Consider the following 26,036-nt stretch of genomic DNA (forward strand, 5'->3'; position numbering starts at 1 on the left):
ACTTTTTCAAAAGACTTTTTCAGATTTCTTCAATAATTTACAAAAATAAAAAAATAAAAAATACAGTATATACCAAACTAAGTAGAAAACAGTGATGAACAGCAACAATTATATACGTCCTTACAAAAGACATCAAGGTAAATTGGATTTCCTAATGCTTGAGAGAGTTCAGGAGATTGTGTTCGATTATAGTCTCTAAAATTGTGTTCAAAATGTAATATGACATAATTAAACCAGCAATGGAGCGTTTTGTCATGATGCTGGTTGGAAAATCTAGAATATTTTGAAAACCGCTAATGAAAATGTAGTTAAATGTTCTTTCAATTTCTCCCAACAAGACACACATCAGGAAAAAAAATGTTTTATACATTTATGGGAGCGAATAAAAATTGCTTTTTTTTCCCCATTACATTTCAGTTAATTCGATATTAATAATCACTGTTTTGTCTAAATGTGAATCCAATTGATCCATGTTTCTATGCAAAAAGTTAATGTGATTGTTAGTATGCCATCCGTTTTGAGTTTGGGAATGACTTCTGTAATTCTGACTACACATAAACAGAATAATAATTTACAGGGTTCACCCCTGCATTTAAAAGCAGATGGCACTCTTGTGGCTGTTGCTGATAGATCCTGATGTGAGGGGATGCAGTCATTGTTTCCTTGAAAAGAAATAGGACTCTCATAAAGAAAAGTTTCTAACTTCCAAGAAAACACTTTGTTAAAGCAAATAAATGGGATTTGTCTCCCCTGCATCAAAACACACATAAGCAGACTCTGTGAGCACCCGGTTTATCTTCTCAATCACCTTCCACTTTAGAAAGTGTCAGAAGACAAACGCTGCAAATCCTGCTGAAGCGTTTAATTCAGCTTGAATTAATAGTCCCAGATCAGAGCCTGCTCTTTCGTTGGCTGAGCTTATTAACATTTCGGAGCCTGATTATGCTGAGAATATGATGTATTCACCGATTGCTGATTGGTCAGCTATTGTTTTTATTGTTCCAAGGTGAGTGAGACAATATCTATTTACACAAGGGCTCCTTTTTATTTTGCTAATCGGGTAAAAGAGGCTAGGCATACATGAGTGTATTGTGTGAGTGTGTGTGTGTGTGTTTTCAGGTACCGTGGCTGGTTAGTAAGGAGGGTGTGCTGTTTGCTGTTTGTATGGGGTTGTGAAGTTCACCCCAGCCCTGCTGGAGACATACGGCACAGAGTCCACGGCAGTGAGAGGTGCGATTCGCTTCAGCACTCTTCACTGATTAGATGACATGCCACGTGAGAGCAGAGAGAGATGCATTTGAGGATTGAGAGGCACTCCTGAGGCTCCCATTGAGATTAAATTCAGATATTTCTCTCCTCTGTTAATATAGAAGATTGGCAGCCACTTAATCTGACATTACATTAGATTGCATGCAGAAATGTGCAAAAAAACTATTGTCAATGCTGGCTATATTTTTATTGCATATAGAATTACCATCCCTTTAGATGACAGTATTAAAATAAACTAATAAATTTAATATTTTATTTATGACTGGCAAATATGCATCACAAGTAAGAATACTTAATGCTTTTATACTTTCGCATTTGACATGCTGGAGGAGTTTCAATAAATAAATTTTTAAAACATGATTATTTAAATAAAATCAAATAGATGCCAACAATTAAAAATAAACATGATTCATTTTTGAGTGTAAAATATAAATGCAGCATTAAGACCTGCCTATAATATGTGATGCAAAATAGCAGGCATGTTATAAACACATGGTGTGTCCAAACCTAGTTTCTATTATCAGCAATTTATATTATCAATGCATGAAAATGAAAGCAAATTGTTAAAATATTATTTGTATGTACTTAATACATAGTTTTAGTAACTTTGAAATTAAACATAATTGTCTTTTTTCTATTTTTTAGAGTAAAGTTAAAATTTGTTCATTGTTAAAACACTGTGAACTCACAAAACTGTTGATTTAGTGTATTTCTTACTGTTAAAAACGATGGCTGTCAATAGAATAAAATAATTGCAATAGAATAAACCATTGTCAATGGAGTAAAATAAAACAATCTCAGAAATATGGATCCATCCTGAAGCAGAATGCAAAATGTATCACAAATATCAAAATTAGTAAGTGTGTTAGAAAATATAACTTTAAATAAATGTATCATATGTGAACATTTGACCTTTAATAGACCTAAACATACATTTTGTAAAAGCTCTTTTTCTAGGAACTCGAAAAAGAGCCAGGCCCTAGTTTGAAAACTCTTGAACTGGCCGGTTGGTTGCTTGAAAGTTCGGTCTTAATGAAGCCCTGTATGAGGTCACTAGACTAGAACTGGATTCACCTGACCTTGACTGAATGTGTTTCTGAGGAGAGCATTCTTGCATTCAGAAACAGCTCAGCAGGGCAGTTCCGTATGCCACATTATGCCATGTTAGCTTTTCTCTTTGCTTTTACCTTGATTAAACCCTGTTACCACACCCTCCATCCATTCATCTAACTCAATTTGGGCCCTAACATTTAAATAACCTTTTATAGTCCTAAACAGCATTGGTGTGTTTTTCACTCTGGAGGCATAAGCGGTTTTGGTGTGTTTGCATGGTGTTTATGTGATGATCCATCACACAATATCCCATTTGTTTACTCTGTGGTCTGTTGTCCTGTGACTCTGTGTGTTTTTACCCAGAGTGAGGCAGGCTTTGATGAAGGCATGTTCCCCAGATGAGACCAAGGCGATGGAGCAGGTTATGCCTGAAGTCAGAAGTCATTTAGGCAGACTTTTGACCATCACACAGACCTTCATCTCCCCCTGGCTACTCAGGTCTGAACGCAATTCTCATTCTGAAAGCAAATCACCCGTTCATTCTTCTGCAGTTCATTCAGCTGAATGTTTGAGGTGGATTTTTGGTTTTTGTAAACTTTAATAATAGAATGTTCAGCATTCCAAGTGTAACAGAAATTAAAGTTCAAGGGAATGTCAAATGAAGAAAAAATTCACCCCATGCAGTTCTTGTCACTAATTAAATAAGGAAACTTGTACAAATGAGTGCAGATGGTCAGTGTCAATGGTCAAGTGTTTTTCACCATTTAACTGCTTTTTTGCAGTTTGTTTGAGGTTGATTTCATATGAGGTCACGCAAGCTGCATAACTGCACTGGATAATTACAGAGTGCTTATGAAGGGCAGAATGTCTGCATATAGATATTTTAACTTTTTCAACTGATTTCTCACTGAACTCTTTTTCAGGCTGGTGAGCTGGATGCTGCTGAAGTTCTTCAGTTTGATCTTCTGCAGTGTACAGGTCAACCTCAACCAGATGGCAGCTTTACATCGTGCCACACAACTGGTAAGCACACATCCAGGCTTTAATCCTTCACCCCATTCTCTTATATAACCTGTTTTCCTCCCTATAGGCATCCTGTGATTCATACATTGCATGCTTTCATTCTTCCTATATCTCATAAGCCTTTACTGCTTTTCTTCTTCCACCTCAAATTTTCTTCAAGTTTCTCCTTATTTATTTATTTATTCCCCCCCCCATGCCACACACACACACATTTGCAGTGTTTTTCTGAACCAAACTCAATTATTCTCAATTTTGCTGTGTGCTATTGCGATTTAAATATATGAAGCTGAAGGCTGCTCTCTATATCAAAATGCTCTTTTTGTGTGTGCCTCTTTCTTTCTCCTTCTCTCAACCTATTGCTCCATTTATCCTGTTTACACATTTATTTTTATTGCAGTACAGTTTTCCACCTCAGGCTTTCGGTCACACATAACTCTTTATATGGAAGTAAAAGCACACTTTGAAAAGCTTTTTTTGTACCATTCAATTGGTGCAAGTGCAATATGAAACAAAACATCACAGAACCGATTAGACCTCATCTGCTGTTTGATTTTATGACCAATTAAACATCCATCCCGCAACACCACCAGAAATCATCTCTTTGGCCTCAGTCCATGTGTATCACTCCTGAAAATATTGAGCTCACCTGCAGATCAGATACTCACTGCCCACCTGAGCAGCACAGATACATTTGTGCAACACTCAGTTTAACTCCACAAAAAGACAATTTGAAAGAATTCAGAATGAATATTGCAATTTTGTTTCCTTGTTTTCCAGTAAAAAAAATAATTAAAACAAGCTATATACTTAAATTTCTAGATGTTATTGGGCTGATCTTATGAGTGTTGATGGTTACTTTTATAGATAAAAATAACTGTATTTGCAACATTCTCGGTTTTTTTTTTTTTGCAGTGTTTTAGCGAAAGTATCAATCTATTTTGCTGCTCACCATGTTTCTGCTATTGTAGTTAAAATAATCACATCTACAGCTATAGCTTTACAGTATGTCTTTACCAGGGGAAAGAAGCAACATCCACACAGAGGAAAAGAATGAATCATGTTTGGCTATAGATAAAAATATTAGCGAATATAGTGCCAAATTACCATAAACGTCCCTGAGCGCTTGCTGTGTATAGCTCTGTTGCTTTGACTTGTTGCTCACTTTAAAGAGGTCATGAACTGAGAAACCCAAATTCCCTTGATCTTTTGACATATAAGAGGTCATTGTACTATAAAAACAATCTGTAAATTTTAGAACTCAGTTGTTATTTCTAGTTGGTCTAAAAACTGGTTATATTGAGGCCAATCTGCCAAAATGACAGTTTGTGGAATGTACCACTCTATGATGTAATAATGTGGCTAAACACCGCCTTCACAGAAGATAAACGCCTGCTTCTACATCGCTGCCGGTTTAGCCCCGCCCACCGATTTGCACACATAGTAGGAAAAAGCAGGTTGACACAGAAACCAAACAATAAACTTTATTTTTAATGAAGTTCCAGACCGCATCTGTAAGAATTTGGCCATTGTTCATTTCTTTTTACTGCGGATTTGTTTATAAACAAGGCAAAATTAGATTTTTAGAAAGATTAAAACTTAAAGACTATATTGGATCTGATGTCGCAAATGAGTAACTGACAACTGAGTAACTGACTGCGTTCAGATGAGGGGGTTAAAACAGGACAGAAAATAGCCTGTTACTTCTAAATTGTGATGTTTTTTATGCAAATGTCTTGGTAGCATTATAAGTGGACCTCAGAACAGTACAAAATAAAAAAGAAAGGAAGTCTATGACACCTTTAAACCATAGAAACAGTAGGCAAGAGAGACACCACCTCCTGCTGTCACTTGTAACCACTGGTGTCACTGAATGTTCACCCAAAAATGAAAATTCTGTCATCATTTACTCACCCCAAGTTGTTCCAAACAGTTTCCGGTAGCCATTGACTTCCATAGTATTTTTTTCCATTCTATGGAATTCATTGGCTTTCAGCAACTGTTAGGCTACCAACATTTTCAACATATCTTTTTTTGTGATCAGCAGAAGACAGGTTTAGAACAAATTGAAGGTGAAGAAATAATGACAGAATTTTTGGGAGAACTGTTCCTTTAAGAAAAAATAATAATTTATACACTGTTTTATACAGTGTCTGTATAAAAAAAAAAAAAAAAAAACCCTTTTGCCGTGTGGAATCTAGGTATACATAATTTATGATTTATAAGTAGATTATTATGGGTAGAGTACTTGATTAGAGTTATGATGAACAATGTTGTGTTTGCTATAATAGGGTTATTATGTAATCTTTAACCTGCTCTTGGGTCTTAATCCTCAGAAGTTTGGGGATATTAGCATAGTTGGTACAAAGGTTCTGGAAAAACAATCTCAGTGCCATTTTCTGAAGTACAAAAACAGTTCATTTACAGGTTAATTCTCAAGTATGCACTTACCACAGAACTGTATTTCTGACTGCGCTGAAGTGTCCTCTCATTTTGTTTGTATTGCAGAAATATCCACTGGTCTATGTGTGTGTTCGGCAGAGCGGCATCGATCAAGCTCTCATTTGTCTGACTCTTTTCTGCCACAACTTGAGGGTTCCCTACACCATTTACCCAGCCCACTTCCGACAAACCTGGCTAAGGTGTATATATATATATATATATAATATATACACACACACACTTTCAACCTGCAGTGCCCACAGAGGTCTAGTTTGTTTAGAAACCTTCTTAGCACATACCCCCACAGTTCACATCATTTCCTGCCCTCTACCAGTGTAAATTTACATCACAGCTCTGTTTGTGTCAGTAGCGCTGGTTTTGTTAAAAAGAAAGGTCTTGTTTGTTAGTTTCGTACTAGTTTGGTGCAAACAGCAGTTTCTAAAGCGCACTGCCAACTTATTCAGCCAACAGAAGCACCTGTACACATTTAACAGGGCATAATGGTTTGGTAAGTAATGAAGCATACAATTCTTCAAGAATCATGGCACAGAGTGCTGGAAACGGCAGTCGACCGCAGCGAGGGATTGGTGGGGGTAAATAGTTTCCTCCTGCAGGTAACGGAAGACTTAGACTCCAGGCCGCGGGGAGGTTTGTGCTTTGTTTACAAGGCTACATCAATAATTACTTAATAGCTGTTTATACAGATTGATGTGTCAGTAATTGTTAATGTATTTATGATATGCATCAAACTTATGATTCAATGCTTGATTGATTGTCACTGGATGTGGTGCACATATGAATACAAAATATATAGAGTAGATCAGCTTAATTCACATTTTCTGAAACCAAATTAGCAGTATGTTTTGGTCCAAGTTTCAAGTGTACCATGAATACACTAGAAAAAAATAAGAATTGAAACTTTTGAAAGAAGAGTTAAATATATTAAGTAGACATGTGGGTGTCCACCTGTTTTTTTTTTACTCTTTCAAAGGCCTCTAGTTATCCTAAACAGCAGGAGATATTTTCAGCATTTCAATACATACGTACGTAGTATACTTTTTTATAAACAGAAAGTGGGTGTATTGCTAAAAGTAATTTTGTGATTTAATTTTGTGAATCATTAATTTATCAGTAAGAAGAAATACAGCTGATTTTAGATGATTTTTCATCTAATTTCAGTTTCCTTTTTCTTTATTATTATTTTTTTTTTTATTGAATATAAGTGATACATCCATCCATTCTCCAATCCTCATCCTATGTAGGGTCATGGGTATGTTATTGTTAGATTATTTTAATATACGAATAATAACTTATTAATTTAAAAATGGCCTTTTGGAAATTTAATAACTAATAAAAGTAGTGAACTAATAAAACGACTTGTTGGTTTGAATTGGCCTAATGGCACAATCAGTCACTGAACAATTTGGTGCAATTATTGTATTATTTAATTAACCACACTTTTTTCAAAGTATTAAAATAGTCGCTAATGGAATTAAGGAAGCAGAAAGAGTAATATGAACTTGTTGATTTTGTTGTGATTCCCATCCTTTTTTTCACAGTGCTAAGTTACTTCCCCAGGGCTTTTGACAGTGTGAATTATGCTGGATTAAGTCTAAACAGTACCGTAGCAGAATAGTGATAAATGGTCATGTTATGTGGATGAATCAGTGCATCGTAAACACAGTTTCAGGCACTAGCAAAAAGGCCTTATCCACTAAACAGCAGACTCAATTACCCGCGATCAGCCGGCGACACGTTTATGAGGGTCGTGCATTAAAACGTAGCTGGTATTTATCAACATCACTGTATGACACATTTGTTATAGCTGTTAGAAAGTATCTGATAAAGTGCCATTATGAAATATGTGCTTCTCCTGCCTTTTGTATATTAAACAAAGCAGAAAATGCATAATGGAAATCAGACATTAAACAAAAAGATAAACATTAGTATGTCAGTGCAATATTGCATAACATACATAAATTAACTAATAGATAATAATTTTATCAAGATTTTAACAAATAATATATCAAGATTTCAACAAAAAATACCTTAAATATACAAAAACTATATATTCAAACTGATCTTTTCAACTTTAAGAAAAAAATAAATTTTTAATAAAGACATTAATAAAGAAACTAAAAATTCCTACAATTATCATCAACTTAACATTCATAAAAAATTTCCTGAGTGGCAAATGGCAATGAATGACATAATAATGTCACTAAACGATTCCTAAGTAAAGTCTTTTCAACTTTTGGTGTTCATAAAAAAAAAAAAAAACACACACAGGTCAGTCATCACTGTTTTCAACATTTCCTGAGTGGCAAATCAGCATATTAGAATGATTTCTCAACATTTCCTGAGTGGCAAATCAGCATATTAGAATGATTTCTGAAGTATCATGTGACACTAAAGACTGGAGTAACGATGTTGAAAATTAATCTTAGCATGAAAGGACTATTACATATTATAATATATTCAGATAGAAAACAGTTACTTTGAATTACATTAATATTTCACAATATTACAGTTTTTACTCCATGTTGACCCCAAAGCTTTGAACGGTAGTGTAATTAGAAACATAAAAGTAAGGCTTGCTCGTCCTGTGACTTAAAAGACTTCATGATGATGACATTTCCAGAAAGTGAATATAGTCAGTATCCTTGCAGGTTTTTACAGTGCATTCTGGTAATTTCTTGGCAAGAAAAAAATTGCAGTTCTGGAGCTATTTTGATAGTAAATTGCACTAGAAATGGCTGAATCCTTAGGCAGTGCACTTACTACTGAACTAAGGGACAAATTGAAACACACCCTGTGAAATTCTGACCTTGTCTCTAAATAGACATCAGGGAAGAAATAAAGTGCTGTGAAAGTGCAGTATATGGCCCCTTTAAGTCTCATCTATGTTGTTATTTGTTGGATGAATAACCTAAAGGAATGTCCCATTAGTCCTGTTAATTGAGGCCGTTTTGTCTTCTCAGGTCCATCCTTCAGAGGCTGGGTGTCATCTTGCTCCCAGAAGGCTGTGGCTCAGAGCGAGACGCTAAGATGGACAGCCTCTATTCTCCAGTCATGACCTCTGTAAGCCCCCACAAAGGCTGAGTGTGCTGTTCTGCTTGAATTGCCAAGATTCAGCATACGATAAGACAAGTGAAACAGACTGTCGCTTCAGGCGCTGAGCTGCCGGACCATACTTAAAACGTGTGCACAGACACACTGTTTTTGAATCCCATTGATAGCGGTTTTAGTCTCGAGACGGACAGTCACCCGTGTTTTCGGGGCAGGTGAGGCTGCATTAGTAACCTGCCCTTGATTGGCGCAGCGGTTCCCATGACGATGGGGCACCTGCGGACTGCAGATGTTTCATTGGGAGGTTGCATGAGTCGCTGAACCCATTACTCTGCCTCACTGATGCCTGGAGGTAGATAATAGCTCTCCTCAGCCTCCAGATTTACTGTCAGAATCACACTGTTATCTGAGTTTCTTGAGGGAATGTATTATTAGCCATTTACAAGGAATATTTACAAGAATTTGGACATTGTGATCCTCAGAGGATTTGGCATAATCTGCATTAGGATCTTGATTGCAAGAAGAGCTGATATTAGTATTAATATGAAGGGCTTTGATTAGATATGTGCATATGTACGGCTTCTGACTGGCGTAAATGAACAGAGGAAATAATCTGTCATGCCTGGAATAGCATATGAGCTTATCAGGCTTCTCAAGATGGATTTGGGAGAGATCTGGCACAGTGTGTGTGTGTGACAGAGAGATAGTTAAAGAGATAGTTCACTCAAAATTACAAGTTTGTAATTTAGGCACCATTATATAATTCAAAACTTATGTGACATACTTTCTTGCATGAATGACAAAAGGAGAAATTTCTGCAGAGCATTGATGCTGTTCTTTCTCATATTTGAAACAGACAGTGAGCAGGGACTGTTAAAAGGGTAGTTCATGCGAAAATGAAAATTGCCATTAATTACTCACCCTCATCTCATTCCAAGACTTTAAGAAATTAAATGAGACCTGAGAGATTACAGTCTCTCCAGTCAAAGTCTTTTCCACCACAACTTTGATACTTATAAAAGGTCATACGTTTATTGTAAAAGTAATCCATATGATTTAAACAGTTTAATCCAATGAAGAGTTATGATTGCTTAATTTAGGCTTTTAATCACATATATACATTAATCAACCCACATACATAAAGCACATCAAATATAAAACAGTTCCATACACTTACATGGTGTTTCACTTAATATAGCTTTGAAGCACACAAGGACCAAAATCCTATTCAGTAATATTACTAAAATTGAAATAAATAAGAAATAGAAAACTAATCATGACGAACACAAAACTATTATCTAATACCACAACTAAAATTAAAGTGACTTTTTTTTATATAAAAATAAAAGCTAATTCAAAATTAATAATCTAATAGTATATAAATAATACTAAAATAACACTGGTTTGAATACGCACAAGCATGTTTAAAATTTGAGAGCTAGGTTTTAATAATGGCTTACAGTTCAACATTACTTGGAATATAGCGCATGAGTCACATGAGCCATTTCTGTGGAGCTTTCTTGCCCATTTTGGGCCGTATGGGTTTAGAAGGATGCGAGGGTGAGTAAATGATGACAGAATTGTCATAATGCTTTGTTCAAGCATGAGAAAAGTACCATTTGATTCTATAGAAGTGTCACTTCTCTCTTGCTATAGCACATTATATGATTCTCTTCTCACACACAGATGCTTGCTTTGAACATACAGGCTTTCAGTTAGATTTTTATTGGACTGATTTTGCAGATATTGCAGTTAATTTTTTCTGCTTCATATCTCTTCCTCGTCATAAAACTGTCCAGCCTCTCTGGTTTCCAACAAACATTTTTATCCATCATTTCTCCTCTTTTGTTCCACTTCACAGTTTATTGGCGAGCTGTTACGAGAGGGGGCCGCAGTAAGCGTGGGCATCTGTATGTCCGGAGGTCACAGCGGGCAGTGGCTAGCACGTGTACATCAGGCCATCAGTGACGGTCTAGTGCCTGATGTTAGCGTTGTGCCAGTGGGCATTTCCTACGATTGCCTGCCACGCTATTTTACACGTCCACAGGTGACAACCTTAGTATTAACAACACACTCCATTCCATAATGACCTCTATCAGACCATCACCATTAGCGCATGGGGCTATTAAACAAACCAATAAACAAATTACAAACACAAGTAGATTCACATTTACCTGACAAAGGCAAACACGATAATGGTGCTCATAAACACAATGAGCATGGACTTTGCCAAACTCTTAACTCAGTATTAAACTTTGTGATGTAACCCAGAGTGATGCCTAAAAACAAGCAGCTCGTTTTGGAAAGGTGTGCTATTGCTTATTGAAGCGATCTGACTATTTTCACCTGCCAAACAATAAAAAAAAAAAAAACGCTGCCTCATCATAGTTGCAACAAACCCCATTGAAAGTAATTAGTTATAATTATAAGAAATTATCACTAAAGAGGGTCACACACCGGACGAGAAGCATGTTGCGCCACATCTTTAAAATTCTAACACATTGTTTTCTATCAGTGTGCGCACGCTGGCGGCACCCAGCAACAACTCTATGGAAGCAGATTAGTCTCAAATATAATTCACGCAAAAAACACGATTCACACATGCGTAGACAATTTCACATGCATGAAACCTAATTCACGTACACACAAAAAAAATCACGTGCGTGAAAAAAAAATATATATTCACAAAAAGCAATTCACATGCGCAAAATAAAATTATATATTCATAAAATACATTTCACAAATGCAAAACACAATTCGTAGATATACAACTGTGCACAAAAACCTTTGAATGTTTAAAATGTACTAGTGTCTGAATGTACAAATCGTCATTTACTACGAATCCACTCGGATTTGTGTGTGTGTGTTTTTGAGACTTTCCTGGCAGAGCTCTCTTCCCACGTGGGTCTGTCGTACTCTTTAGCCAATCAGATGCGAGCTTACCATTCAACCAATCATATCATAAGCCATTGAGAGTGCATTCAGAATCTCGCAGGCAATCGGGGAGATGTCAAGAGAGATGCCCATAGAAGCCCTGGCGTTACATTTTAAAATACTATACAAAATAATTAATCAGAATACTTACTCCTGCTCACTCACGCCAAAGAACTCCCCGCTCAAGCTCGCCGTCTCTGCAAGATTAACGATGGCACGCACAGCTACTAAAAGATTTACATCTGTCAGACAGGTTTTTGACGTCATCAAGCTTAGTTTGAGTCTGCGCGTCAGAAACGGAAGTGCTAAAAATCACTAAAAATGGGCTTCACTTGTCTCAATTGAGTTCCAATTGGGTCGCTGTGTCCATTTCTTTTACTGTCTATGGGATTACTGATGTAAAGGCTTAATTTCCGTTCTAATTAATCCATATTGCGCAAAAGGTGCGCAGAATCGTGCTCCTTGAATGCACTCTCAGTGGCTTATGATATGATTGGTTGAATGGTAAGCTCGCATCTGATTGGCTAAAGAGTACGACAGACCCACGTGGGAAGAGAGCTCTGCCAGGAAAGTCTCAAAAACACACACACACAAATCCGAGTGGATTCGTAGTAAATGACGATTTGTACATTCAGACACTCGTACATTTTAAACATTCAAAGGTTTTTGTGCACAGTTGTATATCTACGAATTGTGTTTTGCATTTGTGAAATGTGTTTTATGAATATATAATTTTATTTTGCGCATGTGAATTGCTTTTTGTGTGTACGTGAATTAGGTTTCATGCATGTGAAATTGTCTATGCATGTGTGAATCGTGTTTTTTGCGTGAATTATATTTGAGACTAATCTGCTTCCATACAACTCAGCACTACACGGTGCAGTGCTGCTCTGTGCTTCTTGTCCGGGGTGCAACGCCCTTATGGGTCCTATTAACCACCCAGAACACCCTAGCAACCACTTAGCAATGCCCTAGCAACCACACAGAACACTCTACAGACCAAAACATGGTAGCAACCACACAGAACACTTCAGCAACCACTTATCATTGTCTTAACAACCACAGAACACCATGACAGCCATCCAAACTTAGCCCAACTTAGCAACCACCCAGAACTAATTAGCAACAACTTACCATTATCCTAGCAACCATCCAAAACACCCTAGCAACTACCCAGGACACCCTAGTGACTACCTAACAAACAACATTATCCTAGCGACTATACATAATACCCTAGTGACCACAAAGAACTCTATTAATCACCTAAAACACCCTAGTGAACACTTGCAATGTTTTAGCATCCACCCAGAACACCCCAGAACCAACCTAGCAATGTCCTAGAAAAAAATATAGTGTACTAGCAACCACACAGAACACCTAAGCGACCACCCAGAACTCCTTTACAAACACCCAGCTTTATCCTTGCAACTATACAAAACACCCCAACAAACATTTAGCATTGTTTAACAACCACACCAAACACCCAGCAACCTCCCAGAACATCTTAGCAACCACCTAGCAATGTCCTAGTAAGCAACTTTATCCTGGCAACTGCCCAGAACACCCTAGTGACCACCTAGAAATTTCTAGGGAACCACTCAGAACTCCATTGCAACCGCCTAGCAATGTCTAAGAAACAGTCAATGACAGAAGAAACAGTCGAGCGACAGAGAAGGACAGCAGTTTGTAAGTGTTTTTGCCTCGTTTTGTCATTAGACTACTGCGTGATCATCGTTGCTAGGGAAACTTTGCTTTAATTACTGTGTGTCTTACCCTGGTAAATACGTGTGAATTGTGGCGTTTGGTTTTGCGTTTGCCTATCGCGGGACTGGACAGTTTCGGTCTGCTAAATAGGGAGGCGTGACAAAAGCCAGTAAGCCGGTAAAAAGTACTTAAAGAGCTGTTCTGTAAACTCCTTTAAGAAGAAACGGTCGAGCGACAGAGAAGGACAGCAGTTTGTAAGTGTTTTGCCTCGTTTTGTCATTAGACAACTGCCTTAAACGTGTTTAGTTTGAAACTTTACCTGGTAAGCTTCACAGACCATATTGCTACAATGACCCGAATTGTGGCGTTTTGTTTTTGCGTTTGCCTATCGCGGGACTGGACAGTTTTCGGTCTGCTAAATACGGAGGCGTGACAAGCTGACTTCAATCACAGGTAATCAGGCAAATATATAAGTGGTAGGTGACACCGCGGCAGCGGTCGCGGCAGCCCCCTCGTGTGAAGCCTCCTCGTGTGAAGACCGACGAGTGTAAAGACCATCGACTCTACCTGCGCGACTCCACCGAGCAAGGACACCGACAGGGCACTTGAGTATTGCTTTCCTCCCCTTCAATTTTTGTACAGCTCATCCTCAAATACTTATTTTGGTCACTGGTAGTCACTATGTGCTTTCAGATCTCTACTATCACTACTAACACTCGGAGAGCACGCTATGTACGTCGAAGGAAGGCCTGCCTGACAAATCTAAGGCCTGTCCCTCTGACCTCTACTCCAACGCTTTCTATTCCACTTGGTCTCTGGAACTGCCAGTCCGCTGTTAACAAAGCAGACTTCATTTCTTCTATTGCTACTCATTCTGGTCTCAGCCTCATGGCACTGACTGAGACCTGGATCAAACCTGAGGACACTGCCACTCCCGCAGCCCTCTCCTCTCATTTCACTTGTTCCCACACCCCTCGTACGACTGGGAGGGGTGGAGGTACTGGTCTCCTTATATTGAAAGATTGGAAATTTGATCTTCAACCACCACCTACAGGTAATGTTTCATTTGAATCACATGCTGTTACTGTAACCCACCCTTTTAAAAAATCCCCTTTGTGGTCATTTATCGTCCCCCAGGTCAATTGGGAAACTTCTTGGAGGAGTTGGACGTGCTGCTATCAAACTATCCTGAAGATGGTACTCCTCTGGTACTGCTTGGTGACTTCAACATCCACCTAGATAAAACCCAGGCTGCTGACTTCAACACTCTGCTCGCCTCATTTGATCTCAAGCGAGTCTCTACTACAGCGACTCACAAATCGGGCAACCAACTGGACCTCATCTACACGCGCTGTTGCTCAGTGGACAACACTTTAGTTACTCCACTGCACACCTCAGACCACTTCCTCATTACTGCTAATCTAGCACTTACACCTGAAGCGGCACACGCTCCAACGCGGGTCACCTTTCGACGGAACCTACGCTCACTCTCTCCATCTCGCCTATCCTCTGTGGTTGCATCCTCACTTCCTTCACTCTCGCACTTTTCAGCTCTGGACACGAACAGTGCTACGGACACTTTTTGTTCCACTCTGACCTCTTGCTTGGACAACTTTTGCCCACTGTCGTCTAGACCAGCACGCACCACCCCATCTGCCCCTTGGCTGTCCGATGTACTCCGTGAACATCGCTCTAAACTCAGGGCTGCAGAGAGGAAATGGCTTAAATCAAGAAACTCTACCAACCTCAGTGTGTATCAGTCTCTCCTCTCTTCCTTCTCTGCAAATGTCTTCACTGCTAAAGCATCATATTACCACGACAAGATTAACAACTGTTGTGACGCTCGGACACTCTTCAAAACCTTCTCTTCTCTTCTTAATCCGCCTCCACCTCCTCCTCAATCGACTCTTACAGCTGATGACTTTGCAGTTTTCTTCACGAATAAGACAAGAACCATCAGTGACCAATTCTCCACACCGCAGACTGAGGATAACTTCACAACGACTAATGCTCACTCGTTCTCCTCCTTCTCTCCACTCTCAGAGACGGACGTTTCCAAACTTATCCTGTCCAGTCATCCTACTACTTGCCCACTGGATCCGATACCCACTCACCTCCTTCAAGCGATTTCTTCTTCAGTCATACCTTCACTTACTCACATTATCAACTCCTCTCTTCACTCTGGAACATTTCCCTCAGCATTTAAGCAGGCTCGGGTAAGCCCACTGCTGAAGAAACCATCTCTAAATCCAGCACTTCTAGAAAACTACAGACCGGTATCCCTTCTTCCATTCATTGCAAAGACACTCGAACGAGCTGTGTTCAACCAGCTCTCTATGTTTCTTGTACAGAACAACCTCCTGGACAGCAACCAATCTGGCTTCAAAAGTGGCCACTCAACTGAGACTGCCCTGCTCTCGGTTACAGAAGCCCTGCGACTGGCAAGAGCAGCTTCAAAATCCTCAGTTCTCATTTTGCTGGACTTGTCTGCTGCTTTTGACACTGTTAATCACCAGATTCTCCTGTCCACCCTCAGAAAGATGGGCATCTCTGGAACCGCTCTCCAGTGGCTTAACTCCTACCTTTCTGATAGATCCTTCATGGTGTCTTGGAGGGGTGAAGTTTCTAAGTCACAACAACTTGCTACTGGGGTTCCTCAAGGCTCAGTACTTGGACCCGCTTCTCTTCTCCATCTACATGACGTCATTAGGATCTGTCATTCAGAAGCATGGCTTTTCCTATCACTGCTATGCTGATGACACTCAACTCTACTTCTCATTCCAACCAGATGACCCGACGGTAGTTGCTCGCATTTCAGCCTGTCTGAGTGACATTTCTAGCTGGATGAATGACCATCACCTTCAGCTCAACCTTACTAAGACTGAACTGCTGGTGGTTCCAGCTAACCCATCGTTTCATCACAACTTCTCTATACAGCTGGGTTCGTCAACCATAACTCCTTCCAGGACAGCCAGAAACCTAGGAGTTGTGATGGATCATCAGTTAAGCTTCACAGACCATATTGCTACAACGACCCGGTCCTGCAGATTTGCCTTATACAACATTAGGAAGATTAGACCCTTCCTGTCAGAGCAAGCCACCCAACTTCTTGTCCAAGCTCTTGTTCTCTCCAGACTGGACTATTGTAATGCTCTTCTGGCGGGCCTTCCTGCATGTACTATCAAGCCTCTACAACTGATCCAGAATGCAGCAGCGAGGGTTGTCTTCAATGAGCCAAAAACAGCTCATGTGACTCCTCTCCTCATCAGGTTACACTGGCTACCAGTAGCCGCTCGCATCAAATTCAAGGTACTGATGCTTGCCTACAAGACGACCACTGGCACGGCGCCAACATACCTAAACTCACTAGTTCAGTCTTATGCGCCCTCCAGAAGTTTGCGCTCTGCAATTGAACGACGTCTTGTGGTGCCATCCCAAAGAGGTTCAAAATCACCTCTCACGGACTTTTTCCTGGACTGCGCCCAGCTGGTGGAAATGACCTCCCGATCTCAATTCGAACAGCTGAGTCTTTACTCATTTTTAAAAAAACATCTAAAGACTCATCTTTTTTGCCTGCACTTAACCAACTAATACTAGTACTTACCTTTTTCTTTTTCTTGTCTATCATATTCAAAAAAAAAAAAAAAAAAAAAAACCCTGGCTACGTGTTCTGTACTAGACTAACTGAGACTTGTCATAGCACTTGTATACCGTTGTTGTTCTCTCGTTGATCTGATTGTTTCTACTGTTCTCATTTGTAAGTCGCTTTGGATAAAAGCGTCTGCTAAATGATTAAATGTAAATGTAAAATGTAAATGTCTTAACAGCCATCCAGAAATGTTTAGCAACCAGTGTTTAGCAGCCATTAACCACCAACTTTTTTTAGCAACATCCTAGAAGACAACTTTATCTTAGCAACCTTACAGAACACCCCAGCAAGAACTCAGAACACCTTAGCAACCATCTATCCTTAAAACACCCGAAAGACCACCTCGCAATGCCCTACCAAATATCCAGTATTGTCCTAGCAACCACACAGAACACTCTACTGACCACCTATCACACACCAAAAAAACACCAACAATAAAAACCAAAAAACAAAAAAGATCATGACAACCACAGAATACCAAAACTTAGTGACCACCTAAAACTCGTTAGCAACAACCTTGCATTATCCTAGTAACCACCCAGACCACTGTAATGACTACCTAGCATTATCTTAGCAACCATCCTGGCTAGTAACCACCCAGACCACTGTAATGACTACCTAGCATTATCTTAGCAACCATCAAAAAGTGACCTACTCTTTTGACCACCTAGGAACATCCTAGCAAACAACACAAATAATATTATTCTAGCAACCACACAAAACACCCCAGCAATCTCCTAGCATTGTTTTAGCGACCACACCAAACACCCAACAACCACACATAACACCCTAGTGACCACCTAGCAATGTTCTAGAAACCAACATTATCCTAACAACCTCACAGAACATCCTAGTGAACACCCTAGTGACCACCTAGCAATGTCTTAAAAACCACCCAGAACTTTTTAGCAAACACTCAAAATACTATAGCAACCACCTGGCAACATCCTAGAAAGCAACATTATCCTAGCAACCTCACAGAACACCTTAGCAACCATCTAACATTATCCTAGCAACTACCCAAAACACCCTAGCGTCCACCTAGCAATGTCCTCTCCCAAACATCCAGCATTGTCCTAGCAACCACACAGAACACCACAGCAACCAAAGAGCAATGTCTTAGCAACTACACAGAACACTCTAGCAACCACCCAGCTACATCCAAGAAAAGAACTTTATCCTATCAACCTCACAGAGCACTTTAGCCACCACAAGAACTCCTTAGCAACCATCTATCATTAACCTAGCAACTTACCAAAACACTCTAGCGACCACCACCTAGCAGTCTCCTAGCAAATATCCAGCATTGTCCTGGCAACCTCACAGAATGCCACAGCAACCAACCAAAGAGCAGTTTCTTAGCAACCACCTAGCATTGTCTTAGCAACCACCCAGAACACCCTAGCAACAGCATAGCAACACCCTGGCAGCCACCCAAAGTAAGCATTTGAGTCGGGTCAGGAGCAGTGTGTGGGGCGTCCACCCATGTGTAGGTTATTAAGGAACACCGTAGCAACAGCCTAGAACACCCTAGCAACCATACAGCAGTGCACAATAAACCACTCAGAAGTCTTGCATAGGAATTGCACTTCTGTAGTTTTGTATTTGTAATTCCTGAGGTGAACTGATTAATTATATGGTAATAAGCAGCAATATTCAGATAATTAAAATCAGATGGTGTGTTTTTTCATTTTGATTTGATGATTTTTAATATGCAGCTTGTGAGATGTGTTTTCTAACTCAGAAATGGTACAGACTAGAATGTGTCAACTTAGAGAGCAATAAAGAGAAATCTATATTATTGCGTCCATCCATCTCAAATAGACGCCAGTTATTATAGTGATTACAGCCACTAATTTCTCCTCTAATGGCTCTTCACCATTAGATCTCTGTGAAGTTTTCTCTAATTACATTCAATTCATTTGATCAGCATGTGTGAGTGGCAGCATTTGAGTGAGTGTTTTTTCATTTGTTTGTGTGGTCTGGAGGCCGGCCTGATGTCTGCTCTGCGGTTTGCCATCTCCCTGTTGAAGGGTGATCACAGAGGAAGTGTTAGGATCCATTTTGCTCAGGCTTTCTCTCTGAAGGTATGACTCACAAACTGGCTCATCCATACACACATAAATAAAAAAATTATAGTTTCATACAAATGCAGACCCTTAACACAGCGGTTCTCAGCTGGTGGGCGGCCGGACTGTTCTGATAGGGTCACAGATAGCAGGGGAATAATAAATGCAAATAATACAATGCATCTTGCCATGTAATTATGCAGAGTAAGTATAGTGAAACAAATTGTCTAATTAACATTTAAAAGGAGGAGAATAATAAATAACCTTGCAGAATGATCCAGTGTTTGGTAATATTTGGGTTTTTGCAATACCACAATTTGAGTAGTTGTTATCAATACCTTGAATTTCTTAAAAAATATATTTTATGATTTCATTTTGTATACCACTGCAAAATATGCTATTAAATTGAAAATATGCTATTGAACACTACTTTAAAAGGTTAAACATCAATATAATTATTAAGTTACATAAACAAAATGGATTATAGCTTTTAAATACTTCAATACATAGACTTTTCATATACATAGACTACTGTAGACTACTATTTTTGGGTTGGTACATTTTTATTAATACAATTGAATTTTTTTTTTAATTGTATTAATATCTTACAATATTACTGTATTTTGATCAAATTAATGTAGCCTTTGTGAGGGAAAAAAAGACTTATTTCAGAAGCACTAAAAAAAAATCACCGACCCCAAACTTTTGAATGGTAATGCAAGTAAACATTTCTACATTTTCTCAAGTAACTGTTTAAAGTGAACTGGGAGTGATCAAATAAAGAATCAGGAAACAAATTACAAGCAATAGGACAAATAGGACAATAGGACAAATATGCAAATAACTTTTATTTATTGGCATAGTCATTTCCCTAGATATAATACTGGTTTAATGCTGTAGAATCATGGCTTTTGTTTTTATTGATGGTTTATTAAAGCTACTAAAGTTATCCATCCAAGTGAGACATTTTGCTTCATATTATAGTTTGTTTGATACTGAATAACTCAGATACTTACACTGCAAGGCCTAAAACACAGATTCACAATTTTGTTACTGAACTACGTTACTAAAGCATAAGAGACACAAATCTTTGTTGAGAAAACTACATTGTTGGATCTATGCATTAAAATCTATATTGTTTGTGGTAATAGTCAATTTCATGTGTGATTTTAGGTGAAAATTTGTCTACTTGCTGTAGTAAATAAATCTAGTACTGCCATTTGACATCCAAAATCTGAGTCTTGAATCGAATCCCGTGGAGAACCACCTCCTTAATACAACATCTCAGTTTTTGAAGCTTATGTATGAGTACTGTGGAAAAGTTTTACACTCTCTCATTCTCTCCTTCTCTCTCTCAGGAGATGTGCGAGAGTGGAAAGTGTCGTGTGGATGGAGGGCGCCCCCTACAGGACCTGCTGTTGACCGCCATACTGCACGACAGGTCACTTCAATCCCTCTGTTGCTGTATACTATCTGCAGCATTTCTCTCTCCATCCATCTCTTCTTATTTGCCCCCATATCATCTTCAGCCCATATGGTCAAAGACGAAAGAGTTCACACATTTCACTTCAAGCCATTCATTCTTCCCGCATCCTTCATTGGGAAGAATGAATGAATGATTTTCTTTTCAATCATGAAGGTCCCTGGAGGTTTGGACCTCCAATTCTTCTTCACCTTTGGGTTTTTATCTGACATGCCAAATTGTTAAGACTAAAAAACAAGAAATACAACAGGAAGAATAAACATTGACAGAAGGATGCTGTTTGAGAATGATGGATGATACCTTTCAGTCCACTTCAGCCAGTTCAACTTCCTGTCTAACTGAGACTCCAGTCTGCTGAATCAGACCTCCAGACCCACGTGCTAAAAAAATGTTTCTGCAGTGCACTCATTTTAAGCAAATCAGATTCTCAGTAGCAGTCAGTTATTCCAACTCCGAATCATAATGAACTGGAATATCCTGGAAAATCTACCAAGAGCTTCTCATCCGCTGTTCAGTCTCTTCCGAGAGCCTCGGGGTCTGTTATATGTTTTAAAGCGGCAAATCCACAGCGGGAGGCCTTATCATGGAGACTCAGCCCTGCGGGCTCGGCATTTGCATTTTGACAGCTGGTAATAATGTATTGTTGTAAAGCCTTTTGTTGTACAAGTTAGGGAGCGAGAACAATGAACAGTCAGGTTACACAGTCAAAAAAGGTATGCAGAGGACTGTAAGGTAAATTTAATGCTGAGATCAAGGCAGTGGGATTTTCAAGGAATAAAACCCCTATATGTATGTGTATATATGAAATGTGATTTGTTTCATCAGGATGGACACTATCTTCAGCCAGAAGGATGTTTCCTGGCTCCTCCCTCCCGCTGTCATGCCTGAACTGTCTCCTGCTGATAGACAGCAGACTATCGCACTGACTCTTCATTTGATGTACTGTGAGTCTGTTTGACACACGCAGGCTCCCAGAGATCAAACTCTTGCACTTTAATAATCACTACTCTATGTATGAAAGTAAGCTTTGTGTGTGTTTGTTTTATTTTAGCTTCAACAACAAGTATGGCCATCATGTCTACCAGTCTGGTGTCCTGTTTGCTGCTCCACAAGCATCGCAAGGTTTTTAAAAAAAACTCCTTTTGGGTTTTAAATCACATTATCATATATCATTTTTTTTTTACTTTTTTATTTAACAAATTTAGTAGTATCCAATAAAACTAAGGTTAATAATTGGCCTCTGTTGGTGCTGTGCAGTGGTATACAGTGCCTTGCAAAAGTATTCATACCCATTAATTTTTTTTTTCACGTTTAGTTCCTGCCTTATTTATATTACTATATTTTTACTATATATTATATTTACTATATTTTAAAATGCTTTAAATTATTTTTTTTCCACATTAATCTACACTCCATACATCATAATGACAAAGCAAAAGCAGATATGTCACAATTTAAAAAATAAAAAAATGCATAAGTATTCAAACCCTTAACTCAGTACTTAGTTGAAGCACCTTTACAGCCTCAAATCTTTTTGGGTATGATGCGACAAGCTTTGCACATTAGCATTTAGCAATTATCTGCCATTCTTCTCCTCACCTCTTCACCTCATAAGATTTGTTAGGTTGGAAGGAGGCAGACACACATTTTCTGGTTTCTCCAGAAATATTTGATTGGGTTCAAGCTCAGACTCTGGCTGGGACACTCAAGGACATTCACAGAGTTGTCTATAAGCCACTTTTGCTGTTTGTTTAGGGTCATTGTCCTGTTGGAAGGTGAACCTTCTGCCCAGTCTGAGGTTCTGAATGCTCTGGACTGGGTTTTCATTAAGGCTATCTTAATATTTTGGTGCATTGAGATTTTCTTCTACTCTGACAAGTCCCTCACTCAGTTCCTGCCACTGAATAACAGCCCCACAGCATGAGGCTTCTACCAGCACACTTTACTTTTGGGACGGTACTCTGCAAGTGATGAGCAGAGCTGGTTTCATGATGCTTAGAATTGAGGTTCATCAGGCCAGAGAATATTGTTTCTCACAGTGTGAGGGTCCTTTAGGTGCTTTTTTGAAAATTCCTAGTGTGTTTTCATGTGTCGAATGATATGACAACTGTACAGATGACTGTACAGAAATTGAAATGTACATGTAAATGCTAATACACACTACATACACAGTCATACAATGCTAATGTTTTTAACATAACATTTTGAGAACAAAGCATAACAATAACAATAATTTGCATGGTTTGATGTGATATGAGCTAAGTAATTGTTAGACCTAAAGGGTTATTTCACACCAAAATGAAAATTTTGTCATTAATCACTTACCCCCAATGTCGTTCCAAACCTGTAAAAAGCTTTGTTTGTCTTTGGAACACTTTTTTTTCTCAGTTGGTCAGAACAAAAGTAGCAGACTTGTTACTTACTTGTTAAGATGACAATGTATATTATTTGGGTCATATTTCCAAGACGTAGGCTAGAATCTGTGAAGAAAATAATTCCGCAAATTGCTGCAATTGCAGGTTTCAAACACAGATGGCGAAAAAGAGGCAAAATTTACGGACTGCAGCTTTAAAATACTTACTTCAACACAAGTGTTTATGTGCTTTATGTATTAAACAATGTTGCATTAAAGTAAGTGTCTACACTGTGTATTAATAAAAGCCTAAATATGCTGTATATTGACCACTACGTTAAAATAAAAATTATTTAATATCAGCTCTATTAACCAATAAAAATGACTGGAACTCTTTTATAATAGTACATTAATTGGTTTATTAAACCTCCACTGGTTTTAGATGATTCATACAAGCATCAGACATGGTTCTGCTTTAATGACGTTGCTAATGATTGTAATGATCTTCTCCCTCTTTCTCAGGGTGTGCGTGTATCCATGCTGTGCAGGGACATCTGTTGGCTGTTGGAGGAGGTGTTGTTTAGAAACACAGACGTGGGTTACGGTGGCTCTCTGGTCGGGCTGGTGCATCACGCGCTCTCTCTGCTCCGCCCGTATCTGCTCCTGGCTGCAGCTCCGCCCACAGGAGAACCCATCATCGCACCCCGGCCCGATCCAGACTCTCTGCTCATACTGAGCCAGCACTGCGATTCGCTCACTCACGTCTTCATACACGAGGCTGTAGGAGGTGGGCAGAGTGTGTTAAAGATTGGGTGGAGGCAAGGAAACTTGCTGTTGGCGGTGTCATGCACCTGTCTTTTTTGAGGAGGCATTAGTGGGAGTTCTGGCTCATTTGGTATACGTTGGCAAGATAAGACATGATGACTAAACAAAAAGAAAACTTGGTAAACCAGTCATAATGGCCAATTTTTCAAAATTGAGATTTATACATCAATACATTTATACATTGTTATGATAGGACAATATTTGGCTGAGATACAACTATTTGAAAATCTGGAATCTGAGGGTGCAAAAAAAATCTAAATATTGAGAAAAACACCTTTAAAGTTGTCCAAATGAAGACCTTAGCAATGCATATTACTAATCAAAAATAAATTTTTAATATATTTACAGTAGGAAATTTACAAAATATCTTAATGGAACATGATCTTTACTTAATATCCTAATGATTTTTGGCATAAAAGAAAAATCATTAATTTTGACCCATAAAATGTATTTTTGCCTATTGCTACAAATATAGCCCAGCGACCTAAGACTGGTTTTGTGGTCCAGGGTCACATTTGTGTTCCCAAGATGAATGAAGGTCTTGTGGGTTTGGAACAACGTGAGTGTGAGTAATTACATTTTTTTACATTCGCTAGGATGCATTTCTCAATATTTTGGTCACTTTTTCAAAACTCTTCACATGGTGTGCACAACAGTATTCGATGTGGGCTAAACTGTGTATCATTTGTCTTTGTTTTGGCACAAAGTGCATTCAATAACTACATCATTCAAATGACATACATTTTTTTCTCACTCAGAAAATAACTACGGCAAAACTCTATGTACCTACAAGCCAGTTTCCACCTGTTCACATACTCTTTACAAAACTGTTAAGCCTAAGTTCAAAACCTAACATAATACAAAAATGAATGACATAAATTTGCTACATTTCTACAGGAATACCATATTGAAATATATTCTGAATTTAAAAACAAAGCAAAACAATCAAAGCAATCTGATATAGTCGAAAACCTACACGTGTTAGTTTTCGAATTCATTACCATCTATACAAAAGGGGAAAACTTACAGTAGGAATAATTTTGCACTGTAATGCAAACATGAACTATGTAACATATACTGCAGTGAATTAAAAGCAATAGTGTTGATCTTGTTTTGAAATTTTACAAAAGCAAACATTGCATAATGCTACCTGTTGTTAGTGTTTTAGGTCAGTGTTTTATGAGTGACAAATGGTAGTTTGAAAGCCTTTGCTAGTGTTATGAAAGAATGAGTTGTTTTCAGACATGTACTGTACGAAATGTTCTGGTAGTTTTAGTGCATTTTGAATGTAAAATTAACTGCTTCGCCAAGCTTAAATTTGGTTAGGAGAACTGTGATGAGCTTTGAAAAAATGACTTTGGTATTGAGAAATGTGTCCTAACGACTATAAAAAACTGTAATGACAGAATTTAAATTTTTGGGTGAACTATCCCTTTAAGGCTTGGTATTGATAGAGATTTTCTGATTTGAATCCGATTCTTTTGGATATGTTTCTGTTATAATGTTTAATTCGTATATACTGTATTCTCCTGTTGAAAAGTTTGGAGTAAGAAAGATGTTTGAATATTTTTGAAAGTCTTTTATGCTCAACAAGGCTGCGTTTATTTGATAAAAATACAGTAATATAGTGACAAAAACAGTAATAATAATAATACTTTTTTACATTTATTTTATGTATAATATATAATCATTTTATTAAATATTATTGGAATTTAAATTAACTGTTTTTTATTTTAATGTTTAAAAATGTAATTAATTCCTGTGATGCAAGCTGAATTTTCAGCGTCATTACTCCAGTATTCAGCGTCACATCATTAGAAATCATTCTAATATGCAGATTTTCTGCTCAAGAAACATTTCTTACAATTTTGAAAACGCTATGCTGCTTAATAATTTTTTTTTTTTTTTTTTGTGGAAACCATGATAATTTTTTTCTTTAAACAGAATTTATTTGAAATAGAAGTCTTTTGAAATATTACAGGTGTCTTTACTGTTATTTTTCATCAATTGAATGCTTCCTTGCTGGTTTAAATTGATTTCTTTGAAAAATAACCTTAAAATAATTTTGGGATTCTAAAAATCAATATTGAGATAATTCAAACGAAGATAACACAAAATAAGAAACTTTATATTTTTACCCAGTATTTAATATTACCCAGTCAATTG

The 26,036-nt window shown here is 38.2% G+C and overlaps 1 protein-coding gene across 4 annotated transcripts in view; it reads left to right on the forward strand.

Moving 5' to 3' along the window:
- The window catches only part of gpat2 (glycerol-3-phosphate acyltransferase 2, mitochondrial), a 49,145-nt gene that overhangs the window by 13,754 nt on the left and 9,355 nt on the right, over window positions 1-26,036 (forward strand). For 3 of the 4 annotated variants that reach the window (XM_042730026.1, XM_042730024.1, XM_042730025.1), the window contains exons 5-15: window positions 1,120-1,230; window positions 2,686-2,820; window positions 3,246-3,345; window positions 5,851-5,984; window positions 8,766-8,865; window positions 10,715-10,900; window positions 19,129-19,227; window positions 20,568-20,650; window positions 21,518-21,636; window positions 21,744-21,814; window positions 23,568-23,832. In XM_042730026.1, the coding sequence (XP_042585960.1) occupies window positions 1,120-1,230; window positions 2,686-2,820; window positions 3,246-3,345; window positions 5,851-5,984; window positions 8,766-8,865; window positions 10,715-10,900; window positions 19,129-19,227; window positions 20,568-20,650; window positions 21,518-21,636; window positions 21,744-21,814; window positions 23,568-23,832 (1,403 nt within the window). The remainder of the gene's footprint in view (window positions 1-1,119; window positions 1,231-2,685; window positions 2,821-3,245; window positions 3,346-5,850; window positions 5,985-8,765; window positions 8,866-10,714; window positions 10,901-19,128; window positions 19,228-20,567; window positions 20,651-21,517; window positions 21,637-21,743; window positions 21,815-23,567; window positions 23,833-26,036) is intronic. The other variant, XM_042730027.1, reaches the window with a different exon arrangement.

The sequence above is a fragment of the Cyprinus carpio genome, chromosome B8 (assembly GCF_018340385.1).
Source record: "Cyprinus carpio isolate SPL01 chromosome B8, ASM1834038v1, whole genome shotgun sequence".
Taxonomy (NCBI): domain Eukaryota; kingdom Metazoa; phylum Chordata; class Actinopteri; order Cypriniformes; family Cyprinidae; genus Cyprinus; species Cyprinus carpio.